This window comes from Podarcis bocagei (assembly GCF_964188305.1).
Source record: "Podarcis bocagei genome assembly, chromosome: 2".
Taxonomy (NCBI): domain Eukaryota; kingdom Metazoa; phylum Chordata; class Lepidosauria; order Squamata; family Lacertidae; genus Podarcis; species Podarcis bocagei.
In genome coordinates this window covers 34,488,984-34,514,655 of record NC_138126.1, presented here as the reverse complement: position 1 = coordinate 34,514,655, position 25,672 = coordinate 34,488,984, and the positions used below count along the sequence as shown (strand labels likewise).

At 42.3% G+C, this 25,672-nt stretch overlaps 1 protein-coding gene across 19 annotated transcripts in view; it reads left to right on the top strand.

Moving 5' to 3' along the window:
* Positions 1-25,672, top strand: part of FOXP1 (forkhead box P1) — a 569,345-nt gene that overhangs the window by 536,972 nt on the left and 6,701 nt on the right. For 14 of the 19 annotated variants that reach the window (XM_081184128.1, XM_081184124.1, XM_081184126.1 and 11 more), the window contains 6 exons: positions 154-355; positions 462-541; positions 1,149-1,250; positions 6,644-6,813; positions 8,677-8,746; positions 17,099-17,265. In XM_081184128.1, coding sequence (XP_081040254.1) covers positions 154-355; positions 462-541; positions 1,149-1,250; positions 6,644-6,813; positions 8,677-8,746; positions 17,099-17,265 — 791 coding nt within the window. Of the gene's footprint in view, positions 1-153; positions 356-461; positions 542-1,148; positions 1,251-6,138; positions 6,261-6,643; positions 6,814-8,676; positions 8,747-17,098; positions 17,266-25,672 lie in introns of those variants that run through there. The other 5 variants (XM_081184116.1, XM_081184117.1, XR_014005113.1 and 2 more) reach the window with 4 other exon arrangements.

Here is a 25,672-nt window from a genome sequence, read left to right as displayed (position 1 = left end):
GTAGCTTGCCCTAAGGTTATGGCTCAAAAGTTTATAACCAGAGACTTCCTAGTCTTCAGTTCACACTCTTAACTACAACACCACTCCTATGCATCGAGGAGAGCAAATTGTGATAAATATTTTAAATGCCATCTCCTTTTGCTTTTTCCACAGCTGAACCTTGTATCTAGCGTCACACTTTCAAAGACTGCATCAGAGGCTTCTCCGCAGAGCTTACCTCATACCCCCACCACCCCAACAGCACCCATCACTCCTGTTACCCAGGGACCTTCTGTCATCACTACTACCAGCATGCACAATGTCGGACCCATCCGAAGGCGGTACTCTGACAAATACAACGTGCCCATCTCTTCAGGTAACTTGATGGATGTGCAGGGAGATTCTCACATTCTTCTCATTTATGTGTTGCTCGTGTGAACTGTGGGCCATGGTAATACAGGGAACTCCTGTACTTTATTTAGCAGATCTTGCGCAGAACCAAGAATTCTACAAGAATGCAGAAGTCAGGCCACCCTTTACATATGCATCCTTAATTAGGCAGGTAAGTGAGAACAAGCGGAACAGCCTGCTGGGATCCAGGGTTGTACATATATGTGATGCTATAGACAGAGCAGATGAAAAGCCCGTTGGCATGCTGAAGCCTTTGCTATAAGGTTTTTTTCTTTCTCTCACAACTGCAATACATATACCATAATTGCTTTTGATTAAGTATTACTATACGATGTGATTATTAGGAAATTCATTTCACACAACAGTGAAAATGAGCCTGTTTAAAGATGGCAAGTCAATTATCACAAGCTACAGTAATCTCTGATCCCTAGAATTAATCTGAGCTCAAAATAATTACTAAGCTTTAATCAGCTAGTGAAATGTTTTGCATTTCTCTTTGATTCTGCTTTATGAATGACTAATAAATTAATATTTCTGTAAGGAAACAGAAATAAAACTCAAAACAATTAGATAATTCCATTTTGAATTTTGCCATTGAGCTACTAAATACAACCATTAATCTTAGATTGTAGCGTGAAACCTTCTTTTCGATTTTGTGCTCAAGAGTCACGTTTTGTTTTATTTATTCAAACAAATATGCAAGTGTGTTTTCTGCTCATTTTGTCTTAGATCATTATTGAGTTTTAATTGCTTTACAGGCCATTCTTGAATCTCCAGAAAAGCAGCTAACACTAAATGAAATCTACAATTGGTTCACGCGAATGTTTGCCTACTTCAGACGCAATGCAGCAACGTGGAAGGTATACCTTATTGCCATGCGTACCTCTTGCTTTAGTATTTGACATGTACAGAACAGATAGTGCTGCAGACATAACTGTTTGTAACGGTGTGTGGACTTTGAAATCTAGATCAGTTGTTTTGACACACACAGGGTGCCTCGTTATCTTCCACAAACAACTTGCTGGTTGGCAGAAATATTCTACTGTCTTTGAAATTTGCTGCTAATTTAGATGCCCATTGCTGTTTTTTGTCTCCACCTTCTGTGATTAAGCTACCAGTCTGCCTATGTAGTTGCTCCTAGCACTGAAAACATTTCAGCTGCTGAGATATAGGGGAAAGGGTGAAGAAGAAGCTTTATCAGATGGTGGTTTTATGTACACATTCTTTTAAGTGGAAGCCGCAAACTCTTTTTCCAAGGATTCATAGAAAACTGGCTTTTCAGCTAGCTGATACACCTGCCTTAAATTAACATGCCAACTTCTCAAAACATTCACTAGTGTATTATGAAACACAATACAGGTTAATTGGGCACAGCAGTAAAGACGCAAGCCAATAAAAATATTAAATCTAGCAATTTAACAAAAATACCCCTGGTGCTTTAAATTTCAATAGTTTGGCTCTGTTTAGTTAATTTCACTGTGTGTTTAAATTCTCTTAGAATACTCCCTTTATTTTAAAATGGCTACAGTACAAAGTGGCACACATGGCATCTGAATTTTTTAATTTTTTTTTTGCAGAGTTTCTTTCTAAAAAGCCCCCAACCCTAAACTGCTCTTTATCTTCCCCTCATTTCAAAAAGTGGTTTGGGGATTTGGCACAGCAGCTTTTTTAAAGAAAAGAAAGGGGGAAACATCACTGGTGCCACCTTTAAAAAGCTTTAATCCTGAAGGCCCAAACCACTTTTGAACTGTGAAGTGAAGAGGGGGGCAGGTGGCAATAGAATTTTTTAAAAATAACAATTTGGTGATTCTGTTCTGAAAGCAAAACTCTGTGGGTGATTTTCAGTGTTAAGTCATACTCAGTGCAGAACCATTCAAATTAATGGAGAACATTACCTAAGTCAACCCATTTCATTGGATCTGCTCCAACTAGCATTGGTTATCACCCTGCAACAGATGTAATCGGCCACATCTGTAGACTTCATAGCCAGTGAGGTTTCTACCTGATGATTCAGATCAGTAACTTAGACAACACTTGAAAGCTTGTTTGGTACATGGAGTTACCATATTGAGCTTAGGTTTGGAAAATTCAGAATCCAATCCCCTCTCAGCAATATTAGTTTTTGTCTGATTTGCAGTACTTCTATCACATTTTCATTGGAGATTTCCCAGTGAACATAAAATATAAAAATAACCTGTTACTATCTAAAAGAATACATTTAAAATACACCACCATGGAAGCTCACTGAGTGGCCTTGGGCAATTCATCATCGCTTAGCTTACTCTACCTCACATCAGCTACAGTCCCACACTTTTTACAGGTCTGATCAATGTTCATTAACTCTTGTCACTCATTTTGCATTTCTCTCTCGAAAGAAGGGCCAACATTTACTGTGGTCATTAAGATTCAGGTGTTGGCATCAGATTCGCAAGTAAAAAGAGGGGGGATGGGAAAAGCCTTTAGAGCCTTTTTTTTTAACCAATCACTTTACCGAATCAGACAAGATGGCTCTAAACTTTAGAACTGGAGGATTCAGAAATGAACTTCCCCAATTTTGAAAGCCCCAGAGTCTATTAAAATGTCCCCTTTGAAGTTAGGCTTAGAGCCTGACACCTGATCCCCCCCTTCCCTTTTCCATACTGACTTACACTGCAGAGGCCTTTCTGTATTATCTTTGTGGCTACTAGGCACAGGGATCCATGGGAGGTACAGTTGCCTTGGATTGTGATGTAGGCTCCCAAAGATCCATGGGAACTCTATCTTCCTTGGATCCTAATGCTATCACCCTTAAAAGCTGAACATATCATTTGAGAATTTGGCATGGTATCATTGGTAACAGAACAGACCCTTAACTTAAATTGCAACCAATCTTTAAACAAACTTAACTTGGGCCCGGATCAGATCAAGTCCAGCTTCACTCATTTAGGGTGAATCTATTCCAAATTGATAGCAAACTAATTGCTAGCCAGTGAAATGTCACACCAAAGCAAATACAGTGGTACCTCGGGTTACAAACTTAATTCGTTCTGGAGGTCCGTTCTTAACCTGAAACGGTTCTTAACCTGAAGCACCACTTTAGCTAATGGGGCCTCCCTCTGCCACCACTGCACGATTTCTGTTTTCATCCTGAGGTAAAGTTCTTAACCTGAGGTACTACTTCCAGGTTAGCGGAGTCTGTAACCCAAAGTGTTTGTAAAAGGAGGTGTTTGTAACCCGAGGTACCACTGTGTGTGTGTGTGTGTGTGTGTGTGTGTGTGTACATACTGCTGTGCCAGGTAAATGTTTTTTATAAAGAAGAGCTTATTCAGATAAAAAACAACAAACACTTTATTCAAGGGTAATTAGCATTGTTTTTGTATGGTGTGTGGTTGTGGTTTTAATGTACAGAGCAGTTTTTTTCCTTTCTCATACTGACAGTGAGAATCAAAATCACAAAGTCATCTCCTGTTAGTTTATTTTTTTCTTACGGCCATGTCAGACACAGTGACTGTGTTGTCTCTACACATGGGGAGCAATTGTCATAGACAACTGCTTCCTAGAGAGGTAGAAGTCTTCCACTCCTGGTCAACAGTAGCATTGTGAGAAGGGATTAAGAAGACTGTACAGTAATAATAATACATATATAATCCTATTCAATTCATTTTCCCAACTCAAAAATATATTCCTTATAATTAAGGCTTCATGGGGCTGGTCCAGTTGCCTGCCACATTCTCCTTACAGCCCCCCCCCCCACAAATCCCAGCATGTGCTGCACCTGTGTGTGGTGCTGTTGACACCCACAACTCCTGTTTACCAATCTTCCTCCAGGTGGAGAGGTATGCTCATGAGAGAACTGTGTGCACATAGAATCAAGCATAAGTAAGGGACTGACTGGTTTGATCCCCATGTGTTTAGATATCCAGGCTCCATTCATGTGCAGGATTCCAGTTACCATTCTGCCGTTCCTTAAACACATTTTCAGAAAGGAAATAATCAGAGCCAAAGTTGTTCATATAGTGAAATTATCGAGTGGAAATTGTGGGACGGTGTGATGGATCTCACCCGGCTTAAAGGCTTGGCTTTTCACCCAGCCTTGGCTTGTAGAGCAACAGAAGTAACGAACTCACATTGTAGATCCTCAACAGCTTCCACGTTATGTGGTTATAGGAGTCTTCAGCGATTTATTAACTTTCTTTCTGCCAAAAACGCATATATAGCTCTGGATTTGTTCAAATACATTGGACTGTCTGTTTAGCCGCTTCTGGGGAAATGGATATGCTACAAGGGCAAGGAAATTAGTTACGCTGAGAAACTGCAGTATCAAAGGATTCTTGGAATCCCCTCCCCCGTTGTAACACAGACCTCCCTCCGCTGTTTAATTAATATGATAAATGTGTTATGCCTAACCTTGGTTTGCACAGTGATTTTAGACAGCCCTGATTAGAATGCCTTTCACTACATATACAGGATTTCATGAATATGGAGCTTAGTCTTTTGTTTACTTATACACCTGTCCATATGTTTTTCTGGCTTTGTGCCTGTAAACTAGCCTCCCCATTGACAGTTGGTAGATGCTAGTTACTGACCTGTGTATTTCCAGTCTGCTCCCTTTCTACCAGCTATCAGTTGCCTTTTAAGTGATAGCAAGCACTGGGACAGATGAAGTAGCTTGGATAGTACAGGGAAAGAGCATGCTGCTTGCCTTCCTGGAGACTAGGGTAGGTAGTGTTAGGGGTTGAGGGGAACAGCGGGCTTTGTCCATCTGCAGTAATACAATACAATACAATACAATACTGTACTGTACTTCAGTGGTATGGGTGGCTCAAAAATGGGATATTTTATGCAGTACTGAAGTACGGTTGCTGGAAGTGTGAATCCGAAAACAATTATGGAATTGGTGAGGCCTTCAGAAACATGACTCAGTGGACATTTATTTACTACAAGCAGTGAATTTTTGTTTGGGTGTTTCTTCATGGATCTACCAAATGCTTAGCCAGAATTCAGGAATGAAAGGCAGCTTCCCTACTGGAGTATGTGGTGAAAGACTTTAAGAGGGTTTTTTCACCCCCAGAGCTATGTCTTGATATATTTCTGCTTTCTGAAATGTGTTGCTGTGGGTTGGATCTGGACTAAGATACTTGCACTCGGTTCGCATTTAAATCAGTGGGACTCAAATGAAGACATGATTAGCATGTCCCACTGAGTTCAACTAACTTAATCTGGATCCAACCTATGTATGGAATTTTTACACATGACTAACATTTCTTGAACTTTTAGCAGGTCATGAAAACTTTGTTTTACAAAACCAGACCCTCAGTTTTTACCCAGTTTTTTAATCGCACTCTTCCTTCCCTTTTTCATGGCAGGATGTGTCCCCCCCCCCAAAAAAAAGTTTGCCTTTTGTTTTATAAATCCTTTAGCCCTGTTCTACTATGCCTTGGTTCTATACGAGCTCCTGGGGTGACAAAGCATGTAAAATGACAATTGCGTGTTGTTTTTTAATTCTTGCCCAGGTTGAATGTTGGTCATGTTCTTTAAAAGAAACCCAACCCTGATAGCTAATCAAGGGATCTGGAGCTGATTTTATGTTATTTCTTTTGCAAATCTTAAAAACATATAAATATGATGCAGTCCAATGCGGAGGGCGGGTGAGGGAAAGGGGACTTGCCAGCTGACAATGCTGCTGTTCATGGACAATGCTAAGTCTCTTCTTCTCATGGAAAGTTTTTTTCTTCTTCTTCAATATTTTCTCTCTTATACTTGCTGCAGAATGCAGTGCGTCATAATCTTAGTCTTCACAAGTGTTTTGTGCGAGTAGAAAACGTAAAAGGGGCAGTATGGACAGTGGATGAAGTAGAGTTCCAAAAACGAAGGCCACAAAAGATCAGTGGGTATGTCCACCATGTTTGAACTTCTTAGCCTAGCTTGGATCATGCTTACAGTTTTAACATAGAGGCTTTGGCTGCTAGATGGTGTTTAGAGATCAATCCAGGGTAGTTTCACCTTGTTTCAGTCAAGGAGAAACAACAGAGAGCATTTCATCACTATCGTTTGTATGCCCACCAGTCCCCTTGCCCTTGCTTGCTTGGTGTTTGTTTTGCATCACATGCTAGTAGCTTTTAGGTGGCAATGCATATTAACCCTCACAATCCATTTGCTTATGCTTATTGCATTTTATTTTCTTTTTCCTTTCCCCTGTATTTGATGTCTGTTCTATTCCCCGATCCCATGTCACTTTGTTTCCACTTCATCTCGTTTGCTGATCTTATCCCAGGGTGCTATTCGCACCAACCTATCCCTGCATAAGTGCTTTATCAGAGTAGAGGATGAGTTTGGGTCCTTTTGGACTGTTGATGATGAAGAGTTTAAACGGGGCCGTCATATTCAACGAGGCCGTCCTAGAAAATTCTGCCCTGATGAAAACTTTGGCGAGCTTGTTACACAGTAAGAGCTTTTACTTGCTTTGTGTGTGTGTGTGGGCGTGGGCGTGCTAGTTCCTCCCCTCCCAAATTTTTGTTTTCTGTTGCTTTTGCTTTGCATGATTTATCCATCTCATGTAGACTCGCATTTCACGAAATAGTGGCATTGCCTTTGCTGCAAAAGAAATCTCCCCCTTAAATGTCATGGTTGTACATGCATCGCACTGCTTCTTTGCAAATGCCTATGCTAACACTTTCTGACACATTTATGGTGATACTTTGTTATAATGCAGGGATAAGGATGTGTTCTTTATCATGCTGATGCTGGGTAATGCTGTATAACCAATTAGCAGGATGGTTTTAGGCTGTTTCCATATTGATAATTTTAGTTGATCTTAACCCACCCCCCCACCCCCCATATTCTCTCAATAAAATTTGCATTGCTACAACGAACAAATTGAAACATTCAAACATGTTTGAAAACAATGCTCAAAGGCCATTGCAGTGGCATTTGTAAAGGTGCACAATAAATATTTAAAAAATTAGAGCTGGAGGCTTTAAATTACATATTTCTATATGAAGACTCCTTAAAAATAAAAGGGGTAAGCCATTATTTCAACAAAGAAAGTAATGATACAGCACAGTGTTTTTTTTTTGGGGGGGGTTATTACTGATTTAGGATGAGCATTGTTTTTAGTGGTCCCAGAGAGAAATTCCAAGTACAACCCACCAGGTGCTCCTGCTATGTTTTTCTTTCATTTCAGTAAAGTTTACTGAGCAAGAGAATGGAGGGATCCGATCAGTAGTATCTGACGGATTTTGCCCTTGCGTGTTTTCTTATTACATATGTGGGCACATTTAGGTTGGCCCCTGACTTACTAACGACTAATAAGTCATTCAGTCCGATCCCCTGCTGAGGCAGGAAATCTCCTGCAATCCACCAGGATTGCGCTCTGAGTTACTTCTGTAATTGAATTCAATGTGAAAAGGTAATCATGAGTTGAGTTAATTTCCAGTGAAATCAGTGGGAACACAAGTCCTACTAAATTATGACCAACCCACTGCGTATTGTAAAACACTTAGTTTTTTAGGTACTTCCAACAACATACTTCAGGCATCATTAGATCATTCAGTGATGCCTGACCAACATAGGTACACAAAAGATTTTATTTTTTTTTTGCCTCTAAAAACATTGCATGGATTTCTGGCACAAGTCACTGCTTTGCAGTAGCTCCCTTCCAGTCAGAAGCCATGCCAAGAAGAATGGTGTCTCACACAGGAACAGAGGATGTGGGATGTTTGGGGATGGATGAATCGTTCTTTCATTTCCACGCCCTACATGCTTTTGTGGAGGGCCTTCATTATAAGAAGTCCAGGGAAAACTGGTGGGTGCAACTGAAAAACAGACACCAACAAACTTGACCAATATGCCCTTCAGAGGTTCTCCCAGCTTCACATCCAAGAACAGCTCCCGCAGAGTTGGGAGAATGTTTAAATGATACGACACTGGCTGACGCACTTGCTGGTTTCCCATGTTATAGGGAAAACTGTCAGTTCTGTGGGAAAGACCCATGTGAGCATCTTCTGCCTGCCTCATATGGATGTTCTCCCAGCTGTGTGGGAGCTGCACAGAGGTATGTAGCTCAGGGAACAGCTAAAGGGCACTATCAGCTCTGAGACCAAAACATGACATTAGACCTGAGATACATATTCAGTGAAGGTGAGGGCAGTCAAAACAGCTATGTAGTTTAAAACATAACAAAAAAAACCCCACTATGTTTATTATGTGTTGTCTTTTTTTCTGGTATGGGAGAAAGCCTGGCCTTCTGGAAGTGCAAATTTGACTGTATTTAACTTTACCCTTTCTTTACCTATGTTCCTTGCGCAGAAACCCTTCACTTATTAAAAACATGCAGACCAGCCACACCTACTGCTCACCTCTCAGTGCTGCTTTACAGGTAAGATTAATGAGTGTGGCAAATATGTCACATAGGCGTGTGTGTGTGTCTTCCTACTCGTTTCAAAATATATTAGCCTTGCTCTAATTAGATATTAAATTTTAATTCCGTTAAACTTTTTTCTTAAGTGCATAAAGCATCATGGTCCCTGGAGGCAAACACATATCAGGCCGCTTCAGCATTAGCTAGATGCTTAGCATTTTGAATATTGTGGCAAAAAAATTAAAAGTTCACTTATTAATATTTATCAGCAGTATCATAATTTCCATCCTCTTATTTCAGAATTTCACTTGAGGCAAAAATACCACAAGTGTAATTACTCTAGCACAGCTATTAATGTGCTGAATGATAGGATACTGTATCACATGACCTTCTATTGTTCGTGGCTTTAAAGGGAAAGCAGATTCTCACACACAGAGAGATATTTTTCTTTCAAGGGTCTTTCAGATGCTTGTTTTTCTGTTATGAAATAGCTAACACTTGCATCACGCTGGAAGGAAAGAGAGGTCACTGTTGTGCTGCCGATAACAAATGATTTTAAGGGAAATGTCTAGATACTTTCTCACGTGGGTGAGCAGTTACAAATGTATAAACAAGCTTCTGAACATTTTCTAGACATGCAAAATTATAAAAATTATATAGGCCAACCAAAAGCAGGTATTTTTCCACAGCTTTGTGTTCAAATTCCCTAGAAAACATTCTCACTACTTCCCCTCAATATGTTTGGTGTGGAAATAGATGTAGCTAATAAACATTTGTATGGTTGTCGCTGTAAAGAGATACGTTTTGATTCTTCTATGCTGCTTCTCACACTTGAAAGGTCTTTAATTTTTGTGATGCACAGACCACGCATACAGATGGCAATCCAGCTCGGATCCTGCTCAACAAGAAAATCCCCACTGATTATAACTGAGCTGGATTGCATACCCACACATGCATATGCGCGCGCGCACACACGTTGTTTGTGTCTATGGAAAATGCTTCTGAAGGCATTCTACTTGGCCAATATGCAAAACTGTAGGTAGTGACATGACACAGTTGCCTGTACCCCACTGCAATAAGTTGTATTGTCATAAGCCTATCTAGATGCAGAGTCACAGAATACGTGCGTTTTTCACGCCATAACATTTCTGAGAGCGTTTGCTGGACTTTCCCTTTTACTTTTAAAACAAGAAGGGGATTGATTAAGAAGGGAGTAGCAGCCCCACATTACCCCTAATTACTTCAGTTTATGTAGTAACTTCTGAAAAGCAAATGAAAGCATGTGCAAATGAAGCAACTGTAAATACCATTCAGTAGGATCTTATTTTCCCTCGAGTCTTGTGAAGTGCGGTTTTTAAAGACATGCTCCGTCTGCGGAATAGTATTAAGATTACAAGCACATTTTGCATTCATGAGGCTGAAAGGCAAAAATGAAGTGATCCAGCATTCCTTCAGCTTCTGTTAGCTATGTGACTAATTTCAATTAATATGCTTATCATACAGAACAGTTCGTGTTTTAGTTCTAAGACATGTGTTGTTGTCGTCATCTCCCCCCCCTTGTATTATGTGATAACGTAACAGTAATTTCTGTTCTCCTGCACTACCATCATTTAACCTAAAAAAACCTAAAAAATAAAACCAAAAAAAGAAAAACATACACAAGAGGAAGGTGGTATATATTTCAAATAACATTTAATAAATTAAGAGTGCTTCCAGAAGGGAGTTTATTGTGGAATTGGTGCTTCTTGGGCACATATGTTTTTTTTGCAGTGTCCACATGACAACATCAAAATGTCAGTCCCCCCCTTCCCCCCCCCAAATTAATCCATATTTCCCCTTACCACAGGAAATACAGGAAATAAAAACAACCCATTACACATCTGTAGTTACTGCTGGTGTAGAAGCTACTTAGCAGATTCATTCATTTATTTTCAGCAGATGAGCTATTTTCACACACCTGTCCTTCTGTTTGCTCCTAACCTGAGTACAACCTAGCCATTTTTTAAAAGGCGTGCACACACAGGTACGGAAATGCTTATGCACATGCCCAGAACAGAAAAGAACACTGGAGGGCCGTTGTGAACGAGGAACAAAACCCAAGAAGGCCCCAGAGACATTTTATCAAGCTTCACTCAGTGTTATGGACAGCAGTAGTTTCGCAGTGAATATCCATGACTGAAAATGTAGAAATGTGTGGAAGATAACATGACAAATACATGTGCAAAAAAATTCATGTGGCCACCATCTGGAAAACAATTATTTTGTTTCTTATCTTTCAAATTAGCTCCAGTTTACCGTATTTTTCGCCCTATAAGACGCACTTTTCCCCCTCCAAAAATGAAGGGGAAATCTGGGTGCGTCCTATGGGGCGAATGCAGGCTTTCGCTGAAGCCTGGAGAGCGAGAGGGGTCCGTGCGCACCGACCCCTCTCGCTCTCCAGGCTTCAGGAAGCTATCCCAAGTCTTGCAAGCCTGGCGGGATGTCCCGCGGGCTCGCAAGGCTTGCGGGCAGCAGCCTGCACCCAAAAGCTGGGGACAGCGGGGAGGAGCAGAGCCGCCACCCCGCTATTCCCCGACCTGAACTGGAGGCTGGCGGGGGGAGAAGCAAGCCTGCTTCACCCCCGCCAGCCCCACAAGCTCGGGGGATAGGGGGATGGCGAAGCGCCGCCATCCCGCTATTCCCCGACCTGATCGGGAGGCTGGCGGGGGGAGAAGCAAGCCTGCTTCTCCCCCCCCCCCCCGCCAGCCCCACAAGCTCGGGGGATAGGGGGATGGCGAAGCGCCGCCATCCCGCTATTCCCCGACCTGATCGGGAGGCTGGGGGTGGGAGAAGCAAGCCTGCTTCTCCCCCCGCCAGCCCCACAAGCTCGGGGGATAGGGGGATGGCGAAGCGCCGCCATCCCGCTATTCCCCGACCTGATCGGGAGGCTGGGGGTGGGAGAAGCAAGCCTGCTTCTCCCCCCCGCCAGCCCCACAAGCTCGGGGGATAGGGGGATGGCGAAGCGCCGCCATCCCGCTATTCCCCGACCTGATCGGGAGGCTGGGGGTGGGAGAAGCAAGCCTGCTTCTCCCCCGCCAGCCCCACAAGCTCGGGGGATAGCGGGATGGCGAAGCGCCGCCATCCCGCTATTCCCCGACCTGATCTGGAGGCTGGGGGTGGGAGAAGCAAGCCTGCTTCTCCCGCCGCCAGCCCCACAAGCTCGGGGGATAGGGGGATGGCGAAGCGCCGCCATCCCGCTATTCCCCGACCTGATCTGGGGGTGGGAGAAGCAAGCCTGCTTCTCCCCCCCCCCGCCAGCCCCACAAGCTCGGGGGATAGCGGGCCAAGCTGTCCCTGAAGGCAGAAGAGGGAGACGGAGCACTCCATCTCCCTCTTCTAGCTTGGGATGGTTGCGCAAAGCCTCTGCAGGGCAGCGCAGTGCGCTGCCCCACAGAGGCTTGGGAGGCTGTCCCTGAAGGCAGAATAGGGAGACGAAGTGCTCCGTCTCCCTCTTCTAGCTTGGGGATGGCTGCGCAAACCTGGGGGGAAATCAAATTTTTTCCTTTGATTTCCCCCCCCCCAAAAAAAAATAGGTGCGTCCTATGGGCCGGTGCGTCCTATAGGGCGAAAAATACGGTATATACATGGCTCAGTCATAAAGGGAGTGAGCATTTTTTAAAGCACTGCTTGTGAGTGTATAGAATGTTTTTCCTTGTTGAGCATATAGTGTCCCATCTCTTTTTGTTGGGACTCTTAATGCTCCGCATCTCTAGAAAGAATCCTAGTTCAAAAGCTGTGACTTTTAGGAAGCCTTGAGCAATTAAGCAGAATACAAAACCATGCAAAATGCCTTTTCTCTGCTGCAAAAACAAGCAAAACATCTTTGATGGCTTGATACTATGTTGTATAGCAATGTAAGCAACAAATGGTTGGTAGGCATGTGTTGGGAGATCATCATTTATCAAGCCATGTGCCCACTTTTTGCTGGTTGTGGTAATAGTCATTACAATGAATTCCCATTCCATCATCTCAGCTTGGAGGACTACTGAAAACACAACTCATTAAGCATGCAAGCTGGCCTATATTGTTGGTGGATTTTCCAGGACGTGGCACCTTCTTCATTCAGCTGTCACAAACCATTCTGCCATTCTCTTGTCATTCAAAGCCAAGAAACAGATTTTTTCCCCCTCTGTTTCATGGGATATCCCCACATTCGCTTTCTTTCTTGTCCTATAGGTGAGGTAACTGTCTTCTGCAGTAGTTTCCCAGAAGCACAGTATCTCTGTTTGCAATCCATCTGCTGTCAGCTGGCTCCCTAAACTCTTTCAGCAGGCAGCACTTCTACCCGTGATTTACTTCTCTGAGGCTAGACAAGGGTGAAACAACCGTCAGATCTACCGATATGCTCAACCTGGTGGTGAAGCAAAAGGAATGAATGAACATCTCTGATGCTCCTGTTCTCCCTTGTTTAATTATGTGTTTCCCACGTTCTCTTTGTAGTCTCCCCTCCTAAATCACAAAGCATTTTCAAGATATGACAGGAGCCTAGTAAAAGGAGGAGGCAACTCTAAGTTTGTAAAACATTATTATCCCTTTATATACAAAGATAGAAACTTCCAACCAAAGGGCTGTGTCTAGTGACTCATGGGGAAGCTGTGAAAAAATGTAGAAAAGTGGTGCTTGTAAGTGGTGCATCATGTGCCTTTGGATCACGGCCCTGAGGGCTTTTGAGTGGGGAAAAACACCATTAGAATTTCCAGATTAACATTTCTGATCCACATCTCAGAATGTTGCCATGTGAAGATCCCCTGTTGCTTTCTATCTTGTTGCTTCTGAATGGAATTTGTCCATTTGGCCACCTGTGGTTTTTGGAGGGTGGGGGGGGATAGCAGGTGCTGTTCCTGTTCTGGCTCTTCCTAAATAAATTACTTTACTGCAATTACAAGTTATCTCGGTGGTGGGAAGTGCGTGACTCATTATTTCTCAAACTGCAGGAAGCATGAGTCTTATGTTCCCCACTTCATCAAAATTATTTTTCTGCATCTTGAATAAAAAAAGATTAATATAATCCTCTTCGTTAGAGTAGTTTTTTGATTGCACTGCATAGAGATAGGGACTGTGCTTCGGGGAGGGCCGCTAGATAGAGCATAAAAGCAGCCGACTTCTGCAGCCGCCAGTGACGACTGTGTTGAATCTGTTTCTTCAGGTTACACTGCAGTAAGTAAAGAGTCAAAACATCTCAACGTTCAGCAATGCCAGGTAGTTCAGTATGGACTAACTTGCAAATTGTTTCCTCCGTAGCACACATCCACACTGTGATTAGCTGGTGGGTGTTTTTAATTAGTGCTAATTTCTTCAAAAAGCCTTTCCCCCCCCCCATCTCAGATAGTCTGAACACTAGGAAAGCCAGAATCTCCTACTTTTTGTAAAAAGCATCTCTCAGAAATTAATTGCCCTTATATTTCATTTATTTATGTTAATAGATTTGTGTCCCATATTTAAAAAGAGAAATTCTCAGAAGGCAGCACATTAAGGTACATGGGCCAAATAAATATGTAACTGTAATATATAAAATGCATAATTTAAAAGTAGGAACAGTCAATAACACTAAAATAATAAAGAGAATAAATAGCCAGGGCATACATTAAAATAGCAGCTAGCCCCAGTAGAACATTAGAATGACAAAACAGTCACAGTTAAAAGGAACCACAGATTTCACCAGCCCAATTAAAATCATTAAAAAACAACAACACATTGCTGCAACAAACAGAGGGCCTGCGAATGTGAGGCCACAACTGAAAAACCCTCCTGGCTTGTGCCCACCAGCCTGATTTCTCCCAAAGACAGGCATATGTCGGGTCTCAGAAGTGCAGGCAAGCGAGGGGGTGTGTGCAGAGTTTTAAAAGGTTTAGCACAGGAGTTGGATTGGGCGGAGGTATCCCTTGGCTGAGCCTTGCCAGTCTCCGCTCAGGGCACAGAACTCCCCATTCCGCCCTGAAAACAGATGGGCAGACAGAGGCTGCCATCACTTGACCAGCTGCCATCACTTGACAGCATTGCCCCCAACTCAGTACTGATCACTGCCGGTTTCAGGCTGAAACAGATAGGCCTCCTCTCACTTCGCCTTCTGCCTCAGCCAGTGTGAGATATGTAAAATGTGGCTGCACATGTACTAGTAGTGCCTGGAATGTTTCCAAGAACACAACTACTCCACCTCCAATGCTGTTTTAAATATTTCTTTTAAATATCTGTCTATCTGTCTGTCTGTCTATCTATGTATCTATGTATCTATGTATCTATCTATATCTATCTATCATCTATCTATCTATCTATCTATCTATCTATCTATCTATCTAGTATTGCTTAAAGGGCTATCAACTTCCTGCTGCCCCTCCTGCTTCCACCTGGCCCTTTAAATCCCACAAAAAAGTGGACCCCAGTCAACCCAGTCAAACATTAGGAAGAACTTCCTGACAGTAAGAGCTGTTCGACAGTGGAATTTGCTGCCAAGGAGTGTGGTGGAGTCTCCTACTTTGGAGGTCTTTAAGCAGAGGCTTGACAACCATATGTCAGGAGTGCTCTGATGGTGTTTCCTGCTTGGCAGGGGGTTGGACTCGATGGCCCTTGTGGTCTCTTCCAACTCTATGATTCTATGATTCTATGAACCTCTCTCTGGCCTAACTCCTCTTTACCCTTTTTGATGCTATGTGTATTTTGCCATCTTGCCCCTTCCAGCAATGCAGGAGGCACCATTTCTATGATTTCTCCCTCCCTGTTCTCTTTCTCATGCACCTCCGCTCACTAGAAAATTGCACTAGTAGAGTAGGACAGGGCTGTGTGTTTATTGCATTTTAAGATGCAAACAGACTAGTCTTGACTCTGTCCAGGGAGTTGGTCTAGCGGATCACATATTGGTTGAAACCTGGCAGGCCTTTTTTGTTGTTCCAGTGCAGCCACATACTTCTTGGGTGGCCATGGGCCCAGTCACTTGCTCTCAGTCTTAGCCCTTCATTTTTTTAAGTGGGAATGAAACTGTCTTGCCTCACTAAATTGTCATAAGTCTCAGTGAAATGAAGGTTGTAAAGACCTTGGCACTAGAAATGAACTCTATAAAGAACAAGTGAGGACTTCATCTCAGGTTTGCAAGTGCAAAGAAATGGTTTATAAATTTTCTGTAAAGAACATGCACTTAAGTCCAATTCTTGCACTATTTTCTATTTGAATATAAGCTAGTGAATATCTCATTTTTATATCTTAAGAGTTTGTATTGACCACTTAGCAGAAATCTTCCAAACTAGACTTTACTCTGGCTCAGGGAATATTGAATATGAGGGCCTACTTACTGAAGTTCCAGTGCAGCTCAGAACTGGCATGGTTAAATCACTATTTGGCAATTTGATTACATTTGACAAGCAATGTGAGAACAAAGCAGCCAAACACTGCTGCTTTATTCATTTCCCTGGAATTTTGGAATTTTGTGGGAGTCCAGTGCAAGTCCCATCCATCCAAATGAAAGTTGTGTCAAAGCAGATACCACAAGTCAAAACAAGAATATGGAAATAATGTTACCAGGATGTTGCCTAAAATATTTGCTCTTGAATATGATTCCGTTTTCATGAATGATACACATTAGAAGAGCTCAGAAAACATTCCGGCCCCAATTACTTCCCCTAAACTAAATAAGCTTTCCCCATCAACTCACATACAGATCCATCCAAGCTGTTAGTCCTGCATACTTGGGTATAATATTCACAAGCGCAGCCATGTGGAATTACACCACAAGGAGGTACATGGGAAGATGGTAAGGAGTTCATAGTACAAAATGAGCGAACAGGAACACAGGAAGCTTCCTTTTGCCAAGTCACACCACTGGTCCATCTAGTACAATTTAGTGGCACCAGAGCTCCAGAATTTCAGACGTGTTATGAGCTCTATCTGGTGACACTAGGAATTTATCCTAGTGCCATTGGTGCTAATGTAAATAGCAGCAGGGGGACAATTTTTGAGGTAAGGCATTTTTAAAAAACCCTTCACCTACACTATGGTCCCAATCCAGATTGCCTGCATTCTGGGTTTGTTTCCTTTTTTTTAAATAAACAACCAAGGCCAGATCTATAATTTAACATATTTAATTTGTCCCAGTCATCGTTTGAATTCTTCCCTGAGTGTGAATGGGGTGATATTGTATTTGGTAGTTACTACAAGTAGAAAACAGAGCTTTGTGAAATCTTAGCTATGCTCTAGCCAGTGGTGGAAATAATTAAGTGGACATTTTATCCATTATATTTAATGAAAACATAGTGCAAACAGTGTTACCTTGCAGCTGATCTGTGGCACATGTATGAGCATGTGTTGCTATGGATTCTTATGTCTTGTTCTTTGACTCGACAGGCTTCAATGGCTGAGAACAGTATACCTCTGTACACTACTGCTTCCATGGGAAATCCCACTCTGGGCAGTTTAGCCAATGCTATGCGGGAAGATCTTAATGGTGCAATGGAGCATGCGAACAGTAATGGGAGTGACAGCAGCCCAGGACGTTCCCCTATGCAAGCAATGTAAGTAAAGAGGAATGTTGCTGCTGTTTACATTTATCTCCTGTCTCTCTCCCTCTCCCTGCCCCTCTTCCAATGAAGCCAAAAATATAAACTCCAGAAATGTTTGTGCCAACTTGAAGAAAAGGAACCATTTACCTTTAGTCTGGTCTGACAAATCCACCTGGGCGTTGTTAACTCACTTTTCACTCAGTCCTTTGGCTTGTAAACCACCAGTTTGCAGAAATAGCATTCTGAAAATACATTTCTTTGGGAGATTTTTTTGTCTCTTAATGCATTGTTTCCACTTGGATCCTTTAATGAATCTGGAAAGATCTATTAATCACCGTTTTTCCATGGTGGCTAAAATGGAATCTTCTTGTTCAAAGAGATTCTACTCTTGAGCACAAGATGCTAGGGTCAAATCCATTAAAGATATTATAGTGCCACTGTTTCCATTTACCACCTACCTGTGTTGAAGACTTTCAGTAAAGACCTGGAATTATCTAACTTTCACATAAGCTTTGTGCAAGCAAGTGAATCCGGATGAATGCTCAAGTCATAGGTGGGGTCTGGTAGAGCAACCTAAGGCCTTCTGTCATCTGCACAGGAAGGGGGAGCATGCGACACCTGTGCTGTACTTGGGTTCATTCAGACATGCCCACATAGAACTAATCCATGGTTGATCATTACATGCAGCCCAGGGGGCTGGATCCCACTAAACTGGCAGGGCTAGCACAACTGAGCTTCCACTCCCTCCCCATGCATGCCCCACACCTCCCCCAAACCTGCTCTGCTGGGTTGGGAGACAGTCCAGAACATTGAATGGGGACGGGGGAAAGTGAATATGACTTGTCTGGCAAGCGGGAATATGCACTGATGGAACGATCAGAAGAGCATGATGCTGAATTCCTCCATGTATCTTCCCTGTGGGCTTCCAGAAAAATGTGTCTGGCCACTGTTATAAAACTAATGTAGGGTATAAAGCACAATTCTTACACTAAACAAGTGGACTCTCCTATATTGTTCACTTAGCTGGCTTTAAAGTTCATACATTTATTTCCAAACTACATGAGTGCTGGAAAGTTTCGTCGTTGCAAGAGGCATGCAGCAATTTGCAAGCCACCCAATTCTGTGGGGAAATGGCTAGCTCTAAACTTTCATCAGGAGCTTTGCAATTGTGCAGAATAAGCACAGGATCATCTGTGATAACCAGGGCAGAATGATCAAACCAACAACACATTTTGTTGCAAGTCCCAAAAATTGTACATAGATTAACTGGCACTGCAAATAACTCCTTCCTTCACTTTTAGAGGTAATGGAAGTGACTGTAGCAAGCTGTATCTCAGAACGTGACCGTGAAATTATTGGTCCTGTTGCCAAAAGATCACATAGCCAATTAATAATATGGTTAAAAGAATTAATTTGTAGCCCTTCTACTTCAAAGTAATATGAATAAGGCATTGACAAAAGTAGGTCTAAATCAAAAGGTAGGAAAGCATTAACCTAGCGCCACCCTAATAATTAGTTGTGAAGGTAATTAGCATTTAATGGTTTTTAAAAAGTTTCCCACCTGCATAATATGTTGAGCAGGGGGTAAAGGAGAAAGGAAATCTAAGGCTCATAATACTTTGATATTTCAGCATTTTAAATCAGTGCACATTGTGCTTTGAAAAAAAAATCTTTAAAGATGGCAACATTCATTTTTAATTAATAATTAATTTGAACATTGTCTTTTGCCATTTACTTCAAAACATTTGAATGTGTTTAGTTTTTACAGGGATTGTTTGTGCAGTATTAATTAGCATTCCCAAAGCAGAATGACATGACATTCCTCTAGCGCTGTTTGAATGGATTCATCTTCAGGCAGTTGTACATGCAAATACTTTTATTCTCTCCATGACTATGTTAAAAGATTTGATAGTTTCTAATTCCTAGAAAAGTTGCTGGTGTGTCGGAATTTTTCAGGAGTAAAGCATCTAGTTCCCCCATGGATGAGTTATTTAAATGATGCACTTAAGATATTTTTGAAGCCAATATTTGGGTTGGTGTTTTGTTTTTTTTTAATGGAGTTAGGACAACTGGAAAGTATTAGAGAATTAGTGACAGTGAACAACTAGTAAGTGTTGACATACCCTGAAATCAAATTTCCATCACTCAGTTTGTATCTCTGACACACCTTTAGGGCAAGGACGTACAAGTTGTTTGACATCTGAAAACTACATTAAATACTTTTGTGATCATATGTACGCACTTTCTATGACAGGACCCAGATTATTACTGAAGTTAGAATTCTGCAGTAAAGAGCCAAGGCAGCCATGTATGACTCACAGCCCACTGCCACCCTAAATTATTTTTGCCATGCATTGGTTTTTATCAAATCACAACTTTTTGGGATTATTTTTGTTATATTCAATGGATTTCCAAAGTCATTTCACTACAAGGGGATGTTTTGCATCTTCAGTTAACCATTGTGTAGTTAAATAGTTGCAAGTATTGCAGTGGCATCAGTATACAATATAACATTGCGCCTTCAGTACAGTCAAACCTCGGTTGTTAAATGCAATCCGTTCCAGAAGCCCGTTCAGCTTCTGAAACGTTTGACAACCGAGGCGCGGCTTCCGATTGGTTGCAAGAGCTTCTTGCACTGGAGCGGAAGCCGTGTCGGACATTTGGCTTCTGAAAAAATGTTCAAAAACCAGAGCATTTACTTGCAGAGTAATGTTCAAAAACGGAGCCACAGTTTGACTGTATTTCATAAAGAGAAATAAAAAATAATGAGGAACATAATGAAGGGAAGGACAGGGGTGGGGAAATCTTGCTGTAGCACGACCACAGGTAAGAATTCTTGCACTGTTTATACATGTTATGTCTCGGTATGGGCTGTGTTTGTAGTTAAATAGCATTGCTTTGTTTGTTCTTCCATTTGCCTTGGATTTGGTTTGGAGGGTTCAAGCTTCTTACATGCTTAGCATGGGAATAAGAGGAGAGGTTCTCTTGTGGGCGGGGGGCAGCGGGTTTACTGGTTCACTTTGCTTTTTATTATGTATTTGGTGTCTTCATTTTGTATTTTTATGTTGTGATCTTCAGATGAAGGGCAGTATACAAATTAAATAAATAAAGAAACCTTTAACCTGCAAGTTAGAAAATAGAAGCATCATCACAGAGTTGCCCACCTCCATTTCATCTCTGGTCACTGGCCATTTAAATGAGGGATAGGCCACGCTTTCATTTTGGGGTAGCATTCAAAAGTAGGCAACATCTACCGCAATCTCATCCCACTGTGCAGAAGGCATGTGTGCTGCTGTCTGCGACAGCTGTGCCTGTTTTCATAAGGAAATTCCACTCACTTTTTCATGTCAGAATGACGTATGAAGTAGGCAGTGTAATAGTCGAGATGCTGGTGGTGGCAAATGGAATAAGCAAAGAGAAATCCCACAGAAACCAGGTCTGCAGACTCCTACTTTTGGCATCAGAGCATAGGCTGCCTATCTCTGACGTACAGTCTGCACTTCACATAGCGCTAGATGATGCATCTAGATTTTTGTCTTCTGCCAAATTGTTGCTTCAGCTTTTCACAATGTCTTGCATCCTATTTCTACAAAGCATTTTCTTCAGCTTCAAAATTCAGCAAGGCACTAATAGCAGTACCTGGGCGTTTCCATTAAAGTGGTATTTTCAAGATAGGACTTGAAAGGATACATGGTCGTCTGCAGATATTTCCCTCCGGTGGGAGGGGAGGAGACCAAATAGTCCAAATAAATAACTAGCACCATAGATTCAGGGGTACCACTTCTGGTAGATCTAGTGACTGAGCAATGGCAAACCAAAATGGTCAAAGGTCTGGAAACGATGCCTTATGAGGAACAGCTAAGGGAGCTGGGCATGTTTAGCCTGGAGAAGAGGAGGTTAAGGGGTGATATGATAGCCATGTTCAAATATATAAAAGGATGTCATATAGAGGAGGGAGAAAGGTTGGATCCAAACTACAAGAAAGAAGATTCCACCTAAACATTAGGAAAAACTTCCTGACAGTAAGAGCTGTTCGACAGTGGAATTTGCTGCCAAGGAGTGTGGTGGAGTCTCCTACTTTGGAGGTCTTTAAGCAGAGGCTTGACAACCATACGTCAGGAGTGCTCTGATGGTGTTTCCTGCTTGGCAGGGGGTTGGACTCGATGGCCCTTGTGGTCTATTCCAACTCTATGATTCTATGATTCTACCTGAAAAACTTTGTGTACCAGATCTGCCCCTTGATTGTTTCTCGGTGGGTAGACATGTGATCTTACCTATGGGTAGACCTGAAAATCAAACCGGTGCTAAAACTAAGAAACATGAATTTCTTCCCTTGGCTCCCCTCACCCCATCCCGCCTTTAATTAACTGAACTGGTACAACAGTCTATCACACACACACACACACACACACACACACACACACACACACACACCATTTTGTTAAATAAGTATAACAATGCTGGTTTACTTTGCAGGGCTGGCAAAGCCCATGTTCTCAGCCACAGCCCTGATGGGTATCATAATGATGGACCTTTATCTATTTCAATAGAGTACAGTGGTGCCTCACAAGACGAAATCAATCTGTTCCGCGAGTCTCTTCGTCTTGCGGTTTTTTCGTCTTGCGAAGCACGGCTATTAGCGGCTTAGCGGCTATTAGCGGCTTTAAGAAAAAGGAAACAAACTCGCAAGAACTCGCAAGACGTTTCGTCTTGCGAAGCAAGCCCATAGGGAAATTCGTCTTGCGGAACGACTCAAAAAACGGAAAACTCTTTCGTCTTGCGCGTTTTTCGTCTTGCGAGGCATTCATCTTGCGTGGTACCACTGTAATTTTTAAAACGTTTACATACTCAAGGATTAAGTAACACTTTTGGGTGTGAAATAAGACCTAAGAAAGAACTCCTGTCTTTGCTGCTACCTTTTTGGTTTGGACATGACAAACCTCTCTCCAATCACAGCTAATACTAAAGTCCTGGATACCTGGACTGTCTTGAGCACAGTAGAAATCACTTCTCCGCTGGGGTAGGCCAGCAGAAAGGGCTGATAAAGAAACTCTAGTTCTTTCTCTGAAGTCTAGACAATGGGTGATTCACTCAAGGCTTCTCTTTGCCTAATTGGCTAGATCTTCTTTCCTAAATGTCAGTCACTGATATATGACTTCATTCTTCCACTAAAAACACTGAGAGGCAGGAGCAGGTTAGTTTCTTACAACACAAATTAGACTAGTTCCTGCATGGTTTGCCTTGTATCTGTAGGTGCTAGGAACCTCCAACCACCCCAAAAAAAGAAAAAAAAGAATGAGAGCTGGGAATCCAAGGATTATGGTTCATCTAGGGAGGGCATTTCCCTCTGCTCAAGACAGTTTATACTGTTAGCTGGATATAATTATCCACCAGCATTCAAAGCAAAGGTATTGGTACCATCCTAGGTAGTTACTTCTACTGAGCACCTTGTACAGTGATATTCTTCTTTTCCTTTACAAAATATACTTCCCTACCATAAAGTAAATTGTTTTTAACAATTCCAGTAGGTGTATCCTTTAAACTTTATCACAAACTATAGAGTGCCTTGTTAACTTGACAGCTAAGCAAGTATAACACTCCTGCAGAAATCTTACTGCCATCCGATTCACTGCTTTTCTTTATAATACACTGAAAATCCTTCTAATCTCTCCTTACCCCTCCACTCCACTCTTTTGAAACATTAGAAAGTAGTCACATAATTACAGCTTGGGGACATAACACTTTCATCCTGACATGCTCCAAAGGTAGCCACAAAGCAAATTGTTCCATGCTGTGTGCGCCACTAGAGCACAGTGGCTTTAAACAACAATCAGCTTTATTAAAAACTCCTCTCTTCCCAGAATGGACAAACAAAAGAATTACTCGGATGTAAACAGAAGGGAAAGTTGCATTCAGTGAGGTTATTTATAGTTAACCCCTTCAAAAGAAAGAGTCATGTAAGTTAAAAGGAATGACTGGGAATTCTGGTACTAAGGAAGGAAAAGCAAAGTCTTTTTTAAAACTCCCAGTACTAACCTTTGGAGACTACCTTTCTTTTCTTTCTGTTGTCTCTTCCCCACCCCCCTTCCCAGCTGTAACAGGAACTTATAAGACTTTTATATAGGAATTCTATACCATGTGGAACATATAAAATATTCTGCTCTTCAACTCTGAACAGTTATGGGGTTTTGAGTAATGTGTGAACCAATGCTTCTTTCATTTTCACATTTCTCAACGGTATCCTAGCCCAAAAAAAGAATGTGAGTATTCTCAGATTGGTTATTTTAGGAAAGCAGTGCTTCTCTACGGACAGGATATATACTCAAGTTATTGTAGCATATGAGGACGCAAATGAAGCCCATTGTCCCATCTAATACGGCATTGCCAACTCTGAGTGGTGGTGGCTTTCCAAAGACTTGGATAGAGGTTTTTCATGCCCATAATTCTACCTGAAATCCTTTAACTGGAGGTGTTGGGGATTGAATCTGAGACCTTATAAGGAGCTGATGTGCTTTGAACGTACAGTGGTGCCTCGCAAGACGAAATTAATTCGTTCCGCAAGTCTCTTCGTCTTGCGAGTTTTTCGTCTTGCGATGCACGGTTTCCCATAGGAATGCATTGAAAATCAATTAATGCGTTCCTAGGGAAACCGCCTTCAGACCAGGTCCGGGGACAGTCTGTCCCCGGACCTCTTCTGAAGGCTGGGGGGGGGGGACAAGGGCTTTTCTTCCCACCCCCAGCATTTTAAAAAACCCCGGGACAGCGGAGGACTTCTCCGCTGTCCGGGCGATCTTAAAATGCTGGCGGGCGGCATTTTAAAATCGCCCCGGGACAGCGGAGGACTTCTCCGCTGTCCGGGGCGATTTAAAAGCCCCTGGGAAGGCAGACAGGGGGGACAAAGACTTTTGCCCCCCGCCAGCCTTCAGAAGAGGTCCTGGACCTCTTCTGAAGGCGGGCGGGGGGCGAAAGTCTTTGCTCCCCCCCCCCGCCTGCCTTCAAAAGCCCTCCGGGACAGGCAGGCAGGGGGGAGCAAGCCCATAGGGAAATTCGTCTTGCGAGGCAACTCGAAAACGAAAAAAACCTTTCGTTTTGCGAGTTTTTCGTCTCGCGAGGCGTTCATCTTGCGGGGTACCATTGTATAAGCATGAGAAGGCATGCGCTCTGAACCTGTGCTTTGGTGGCTTTTTGCCCAATATCACATATACATTTTATAATTATGGTTATCAACTAAAAGGGAGTATATGTCAGATTCACAGTATGAATGTTTCACAGCTACCATTTCCTCTGCTTTGAGGTCCATTCTAAAATGCAGCCTTTGTTGTGGATGTTGAAGGAGAAACAGGTTTTCCCTTCTCCCAAATCTTGGTTCCCATCTTTCTGAACTCTCTTCAACCTGGTGAATACAAATCCGCCCTGCTAGGAACATAGCTTACCTTTGGTGCAAGCAGAAGAGGACCCTTTTTCTGGGGCCACTTTAAAGGTGATGCTGCACCCATGTCTCTCACAAGCACTTGATGGAGGTTTTCAAAATCCATTAGGTTAAGTATATTTCTGCTCAGCAACCCTAACATCCAAACACACAGATCAGAAATGAACCTTTAACCCTGCGCAGCTATATCTGGTGCCTGGATTCAGCACCTACTGTGATACAGCAATGCCCAGCTACAAGGGAATGCAAGCATATAAATAGGAGAATTACACACAGAGAGATTTCACATATTTGCTGTTAAATTTGACAACACAGGATTATTCCTCCATGCCATTCACACATAATGTAAAAAGTTTCAGTAGGAAAATGCTACATGTGATTTTAAAAATCTATATAGAAAGCTGTGGATCTAGCCAAACAGATCTTGTGTTTCTCAAAGCAGTCATAAAAACCACCCATGAGAGGCAGCCCTTGGTAGTCTAGGAAGTAGTTCCATCACTATAAGGGTACAATGAAAGTGCCACAGGTTGACTGGGGTGTTGTTTATAGTGCATTTTGCTGCCTCGCGTTACGAGCAACTGTTATATATAGTTCACGTTTCCCTACAGGCTTTCATAAACTAAATAACTCAGCAAAAGGATCATTTCTTCCCGGTGATCCTTTTCAGGAAAAGCTGTATGTTGAGGCAAATGCCTCTGTCTTGATGTAGCAATGCACAGTTCAAAACCCTGAACTGGATGAAAGATTTGAGGTGCGCTTGACACATCTGGAGAGTTTCAAAGCCCCCTACTAATATTAATGAATGTTTGCATTTCATTCATTTCAGTTTCTGAAACTATCATGTGGCTTGCTTCCCTTTTGGCAGCTAAATGGGCTCTTCTCCTTCTCATGGTGCGATTCCTGGTTTCACACCAAGTGGCTGTTGCTGATCAGTATAAACAACAGGCAATTCTACGTGTGTGTTTTTTCTGGGGTTGTGTCATTCCCATC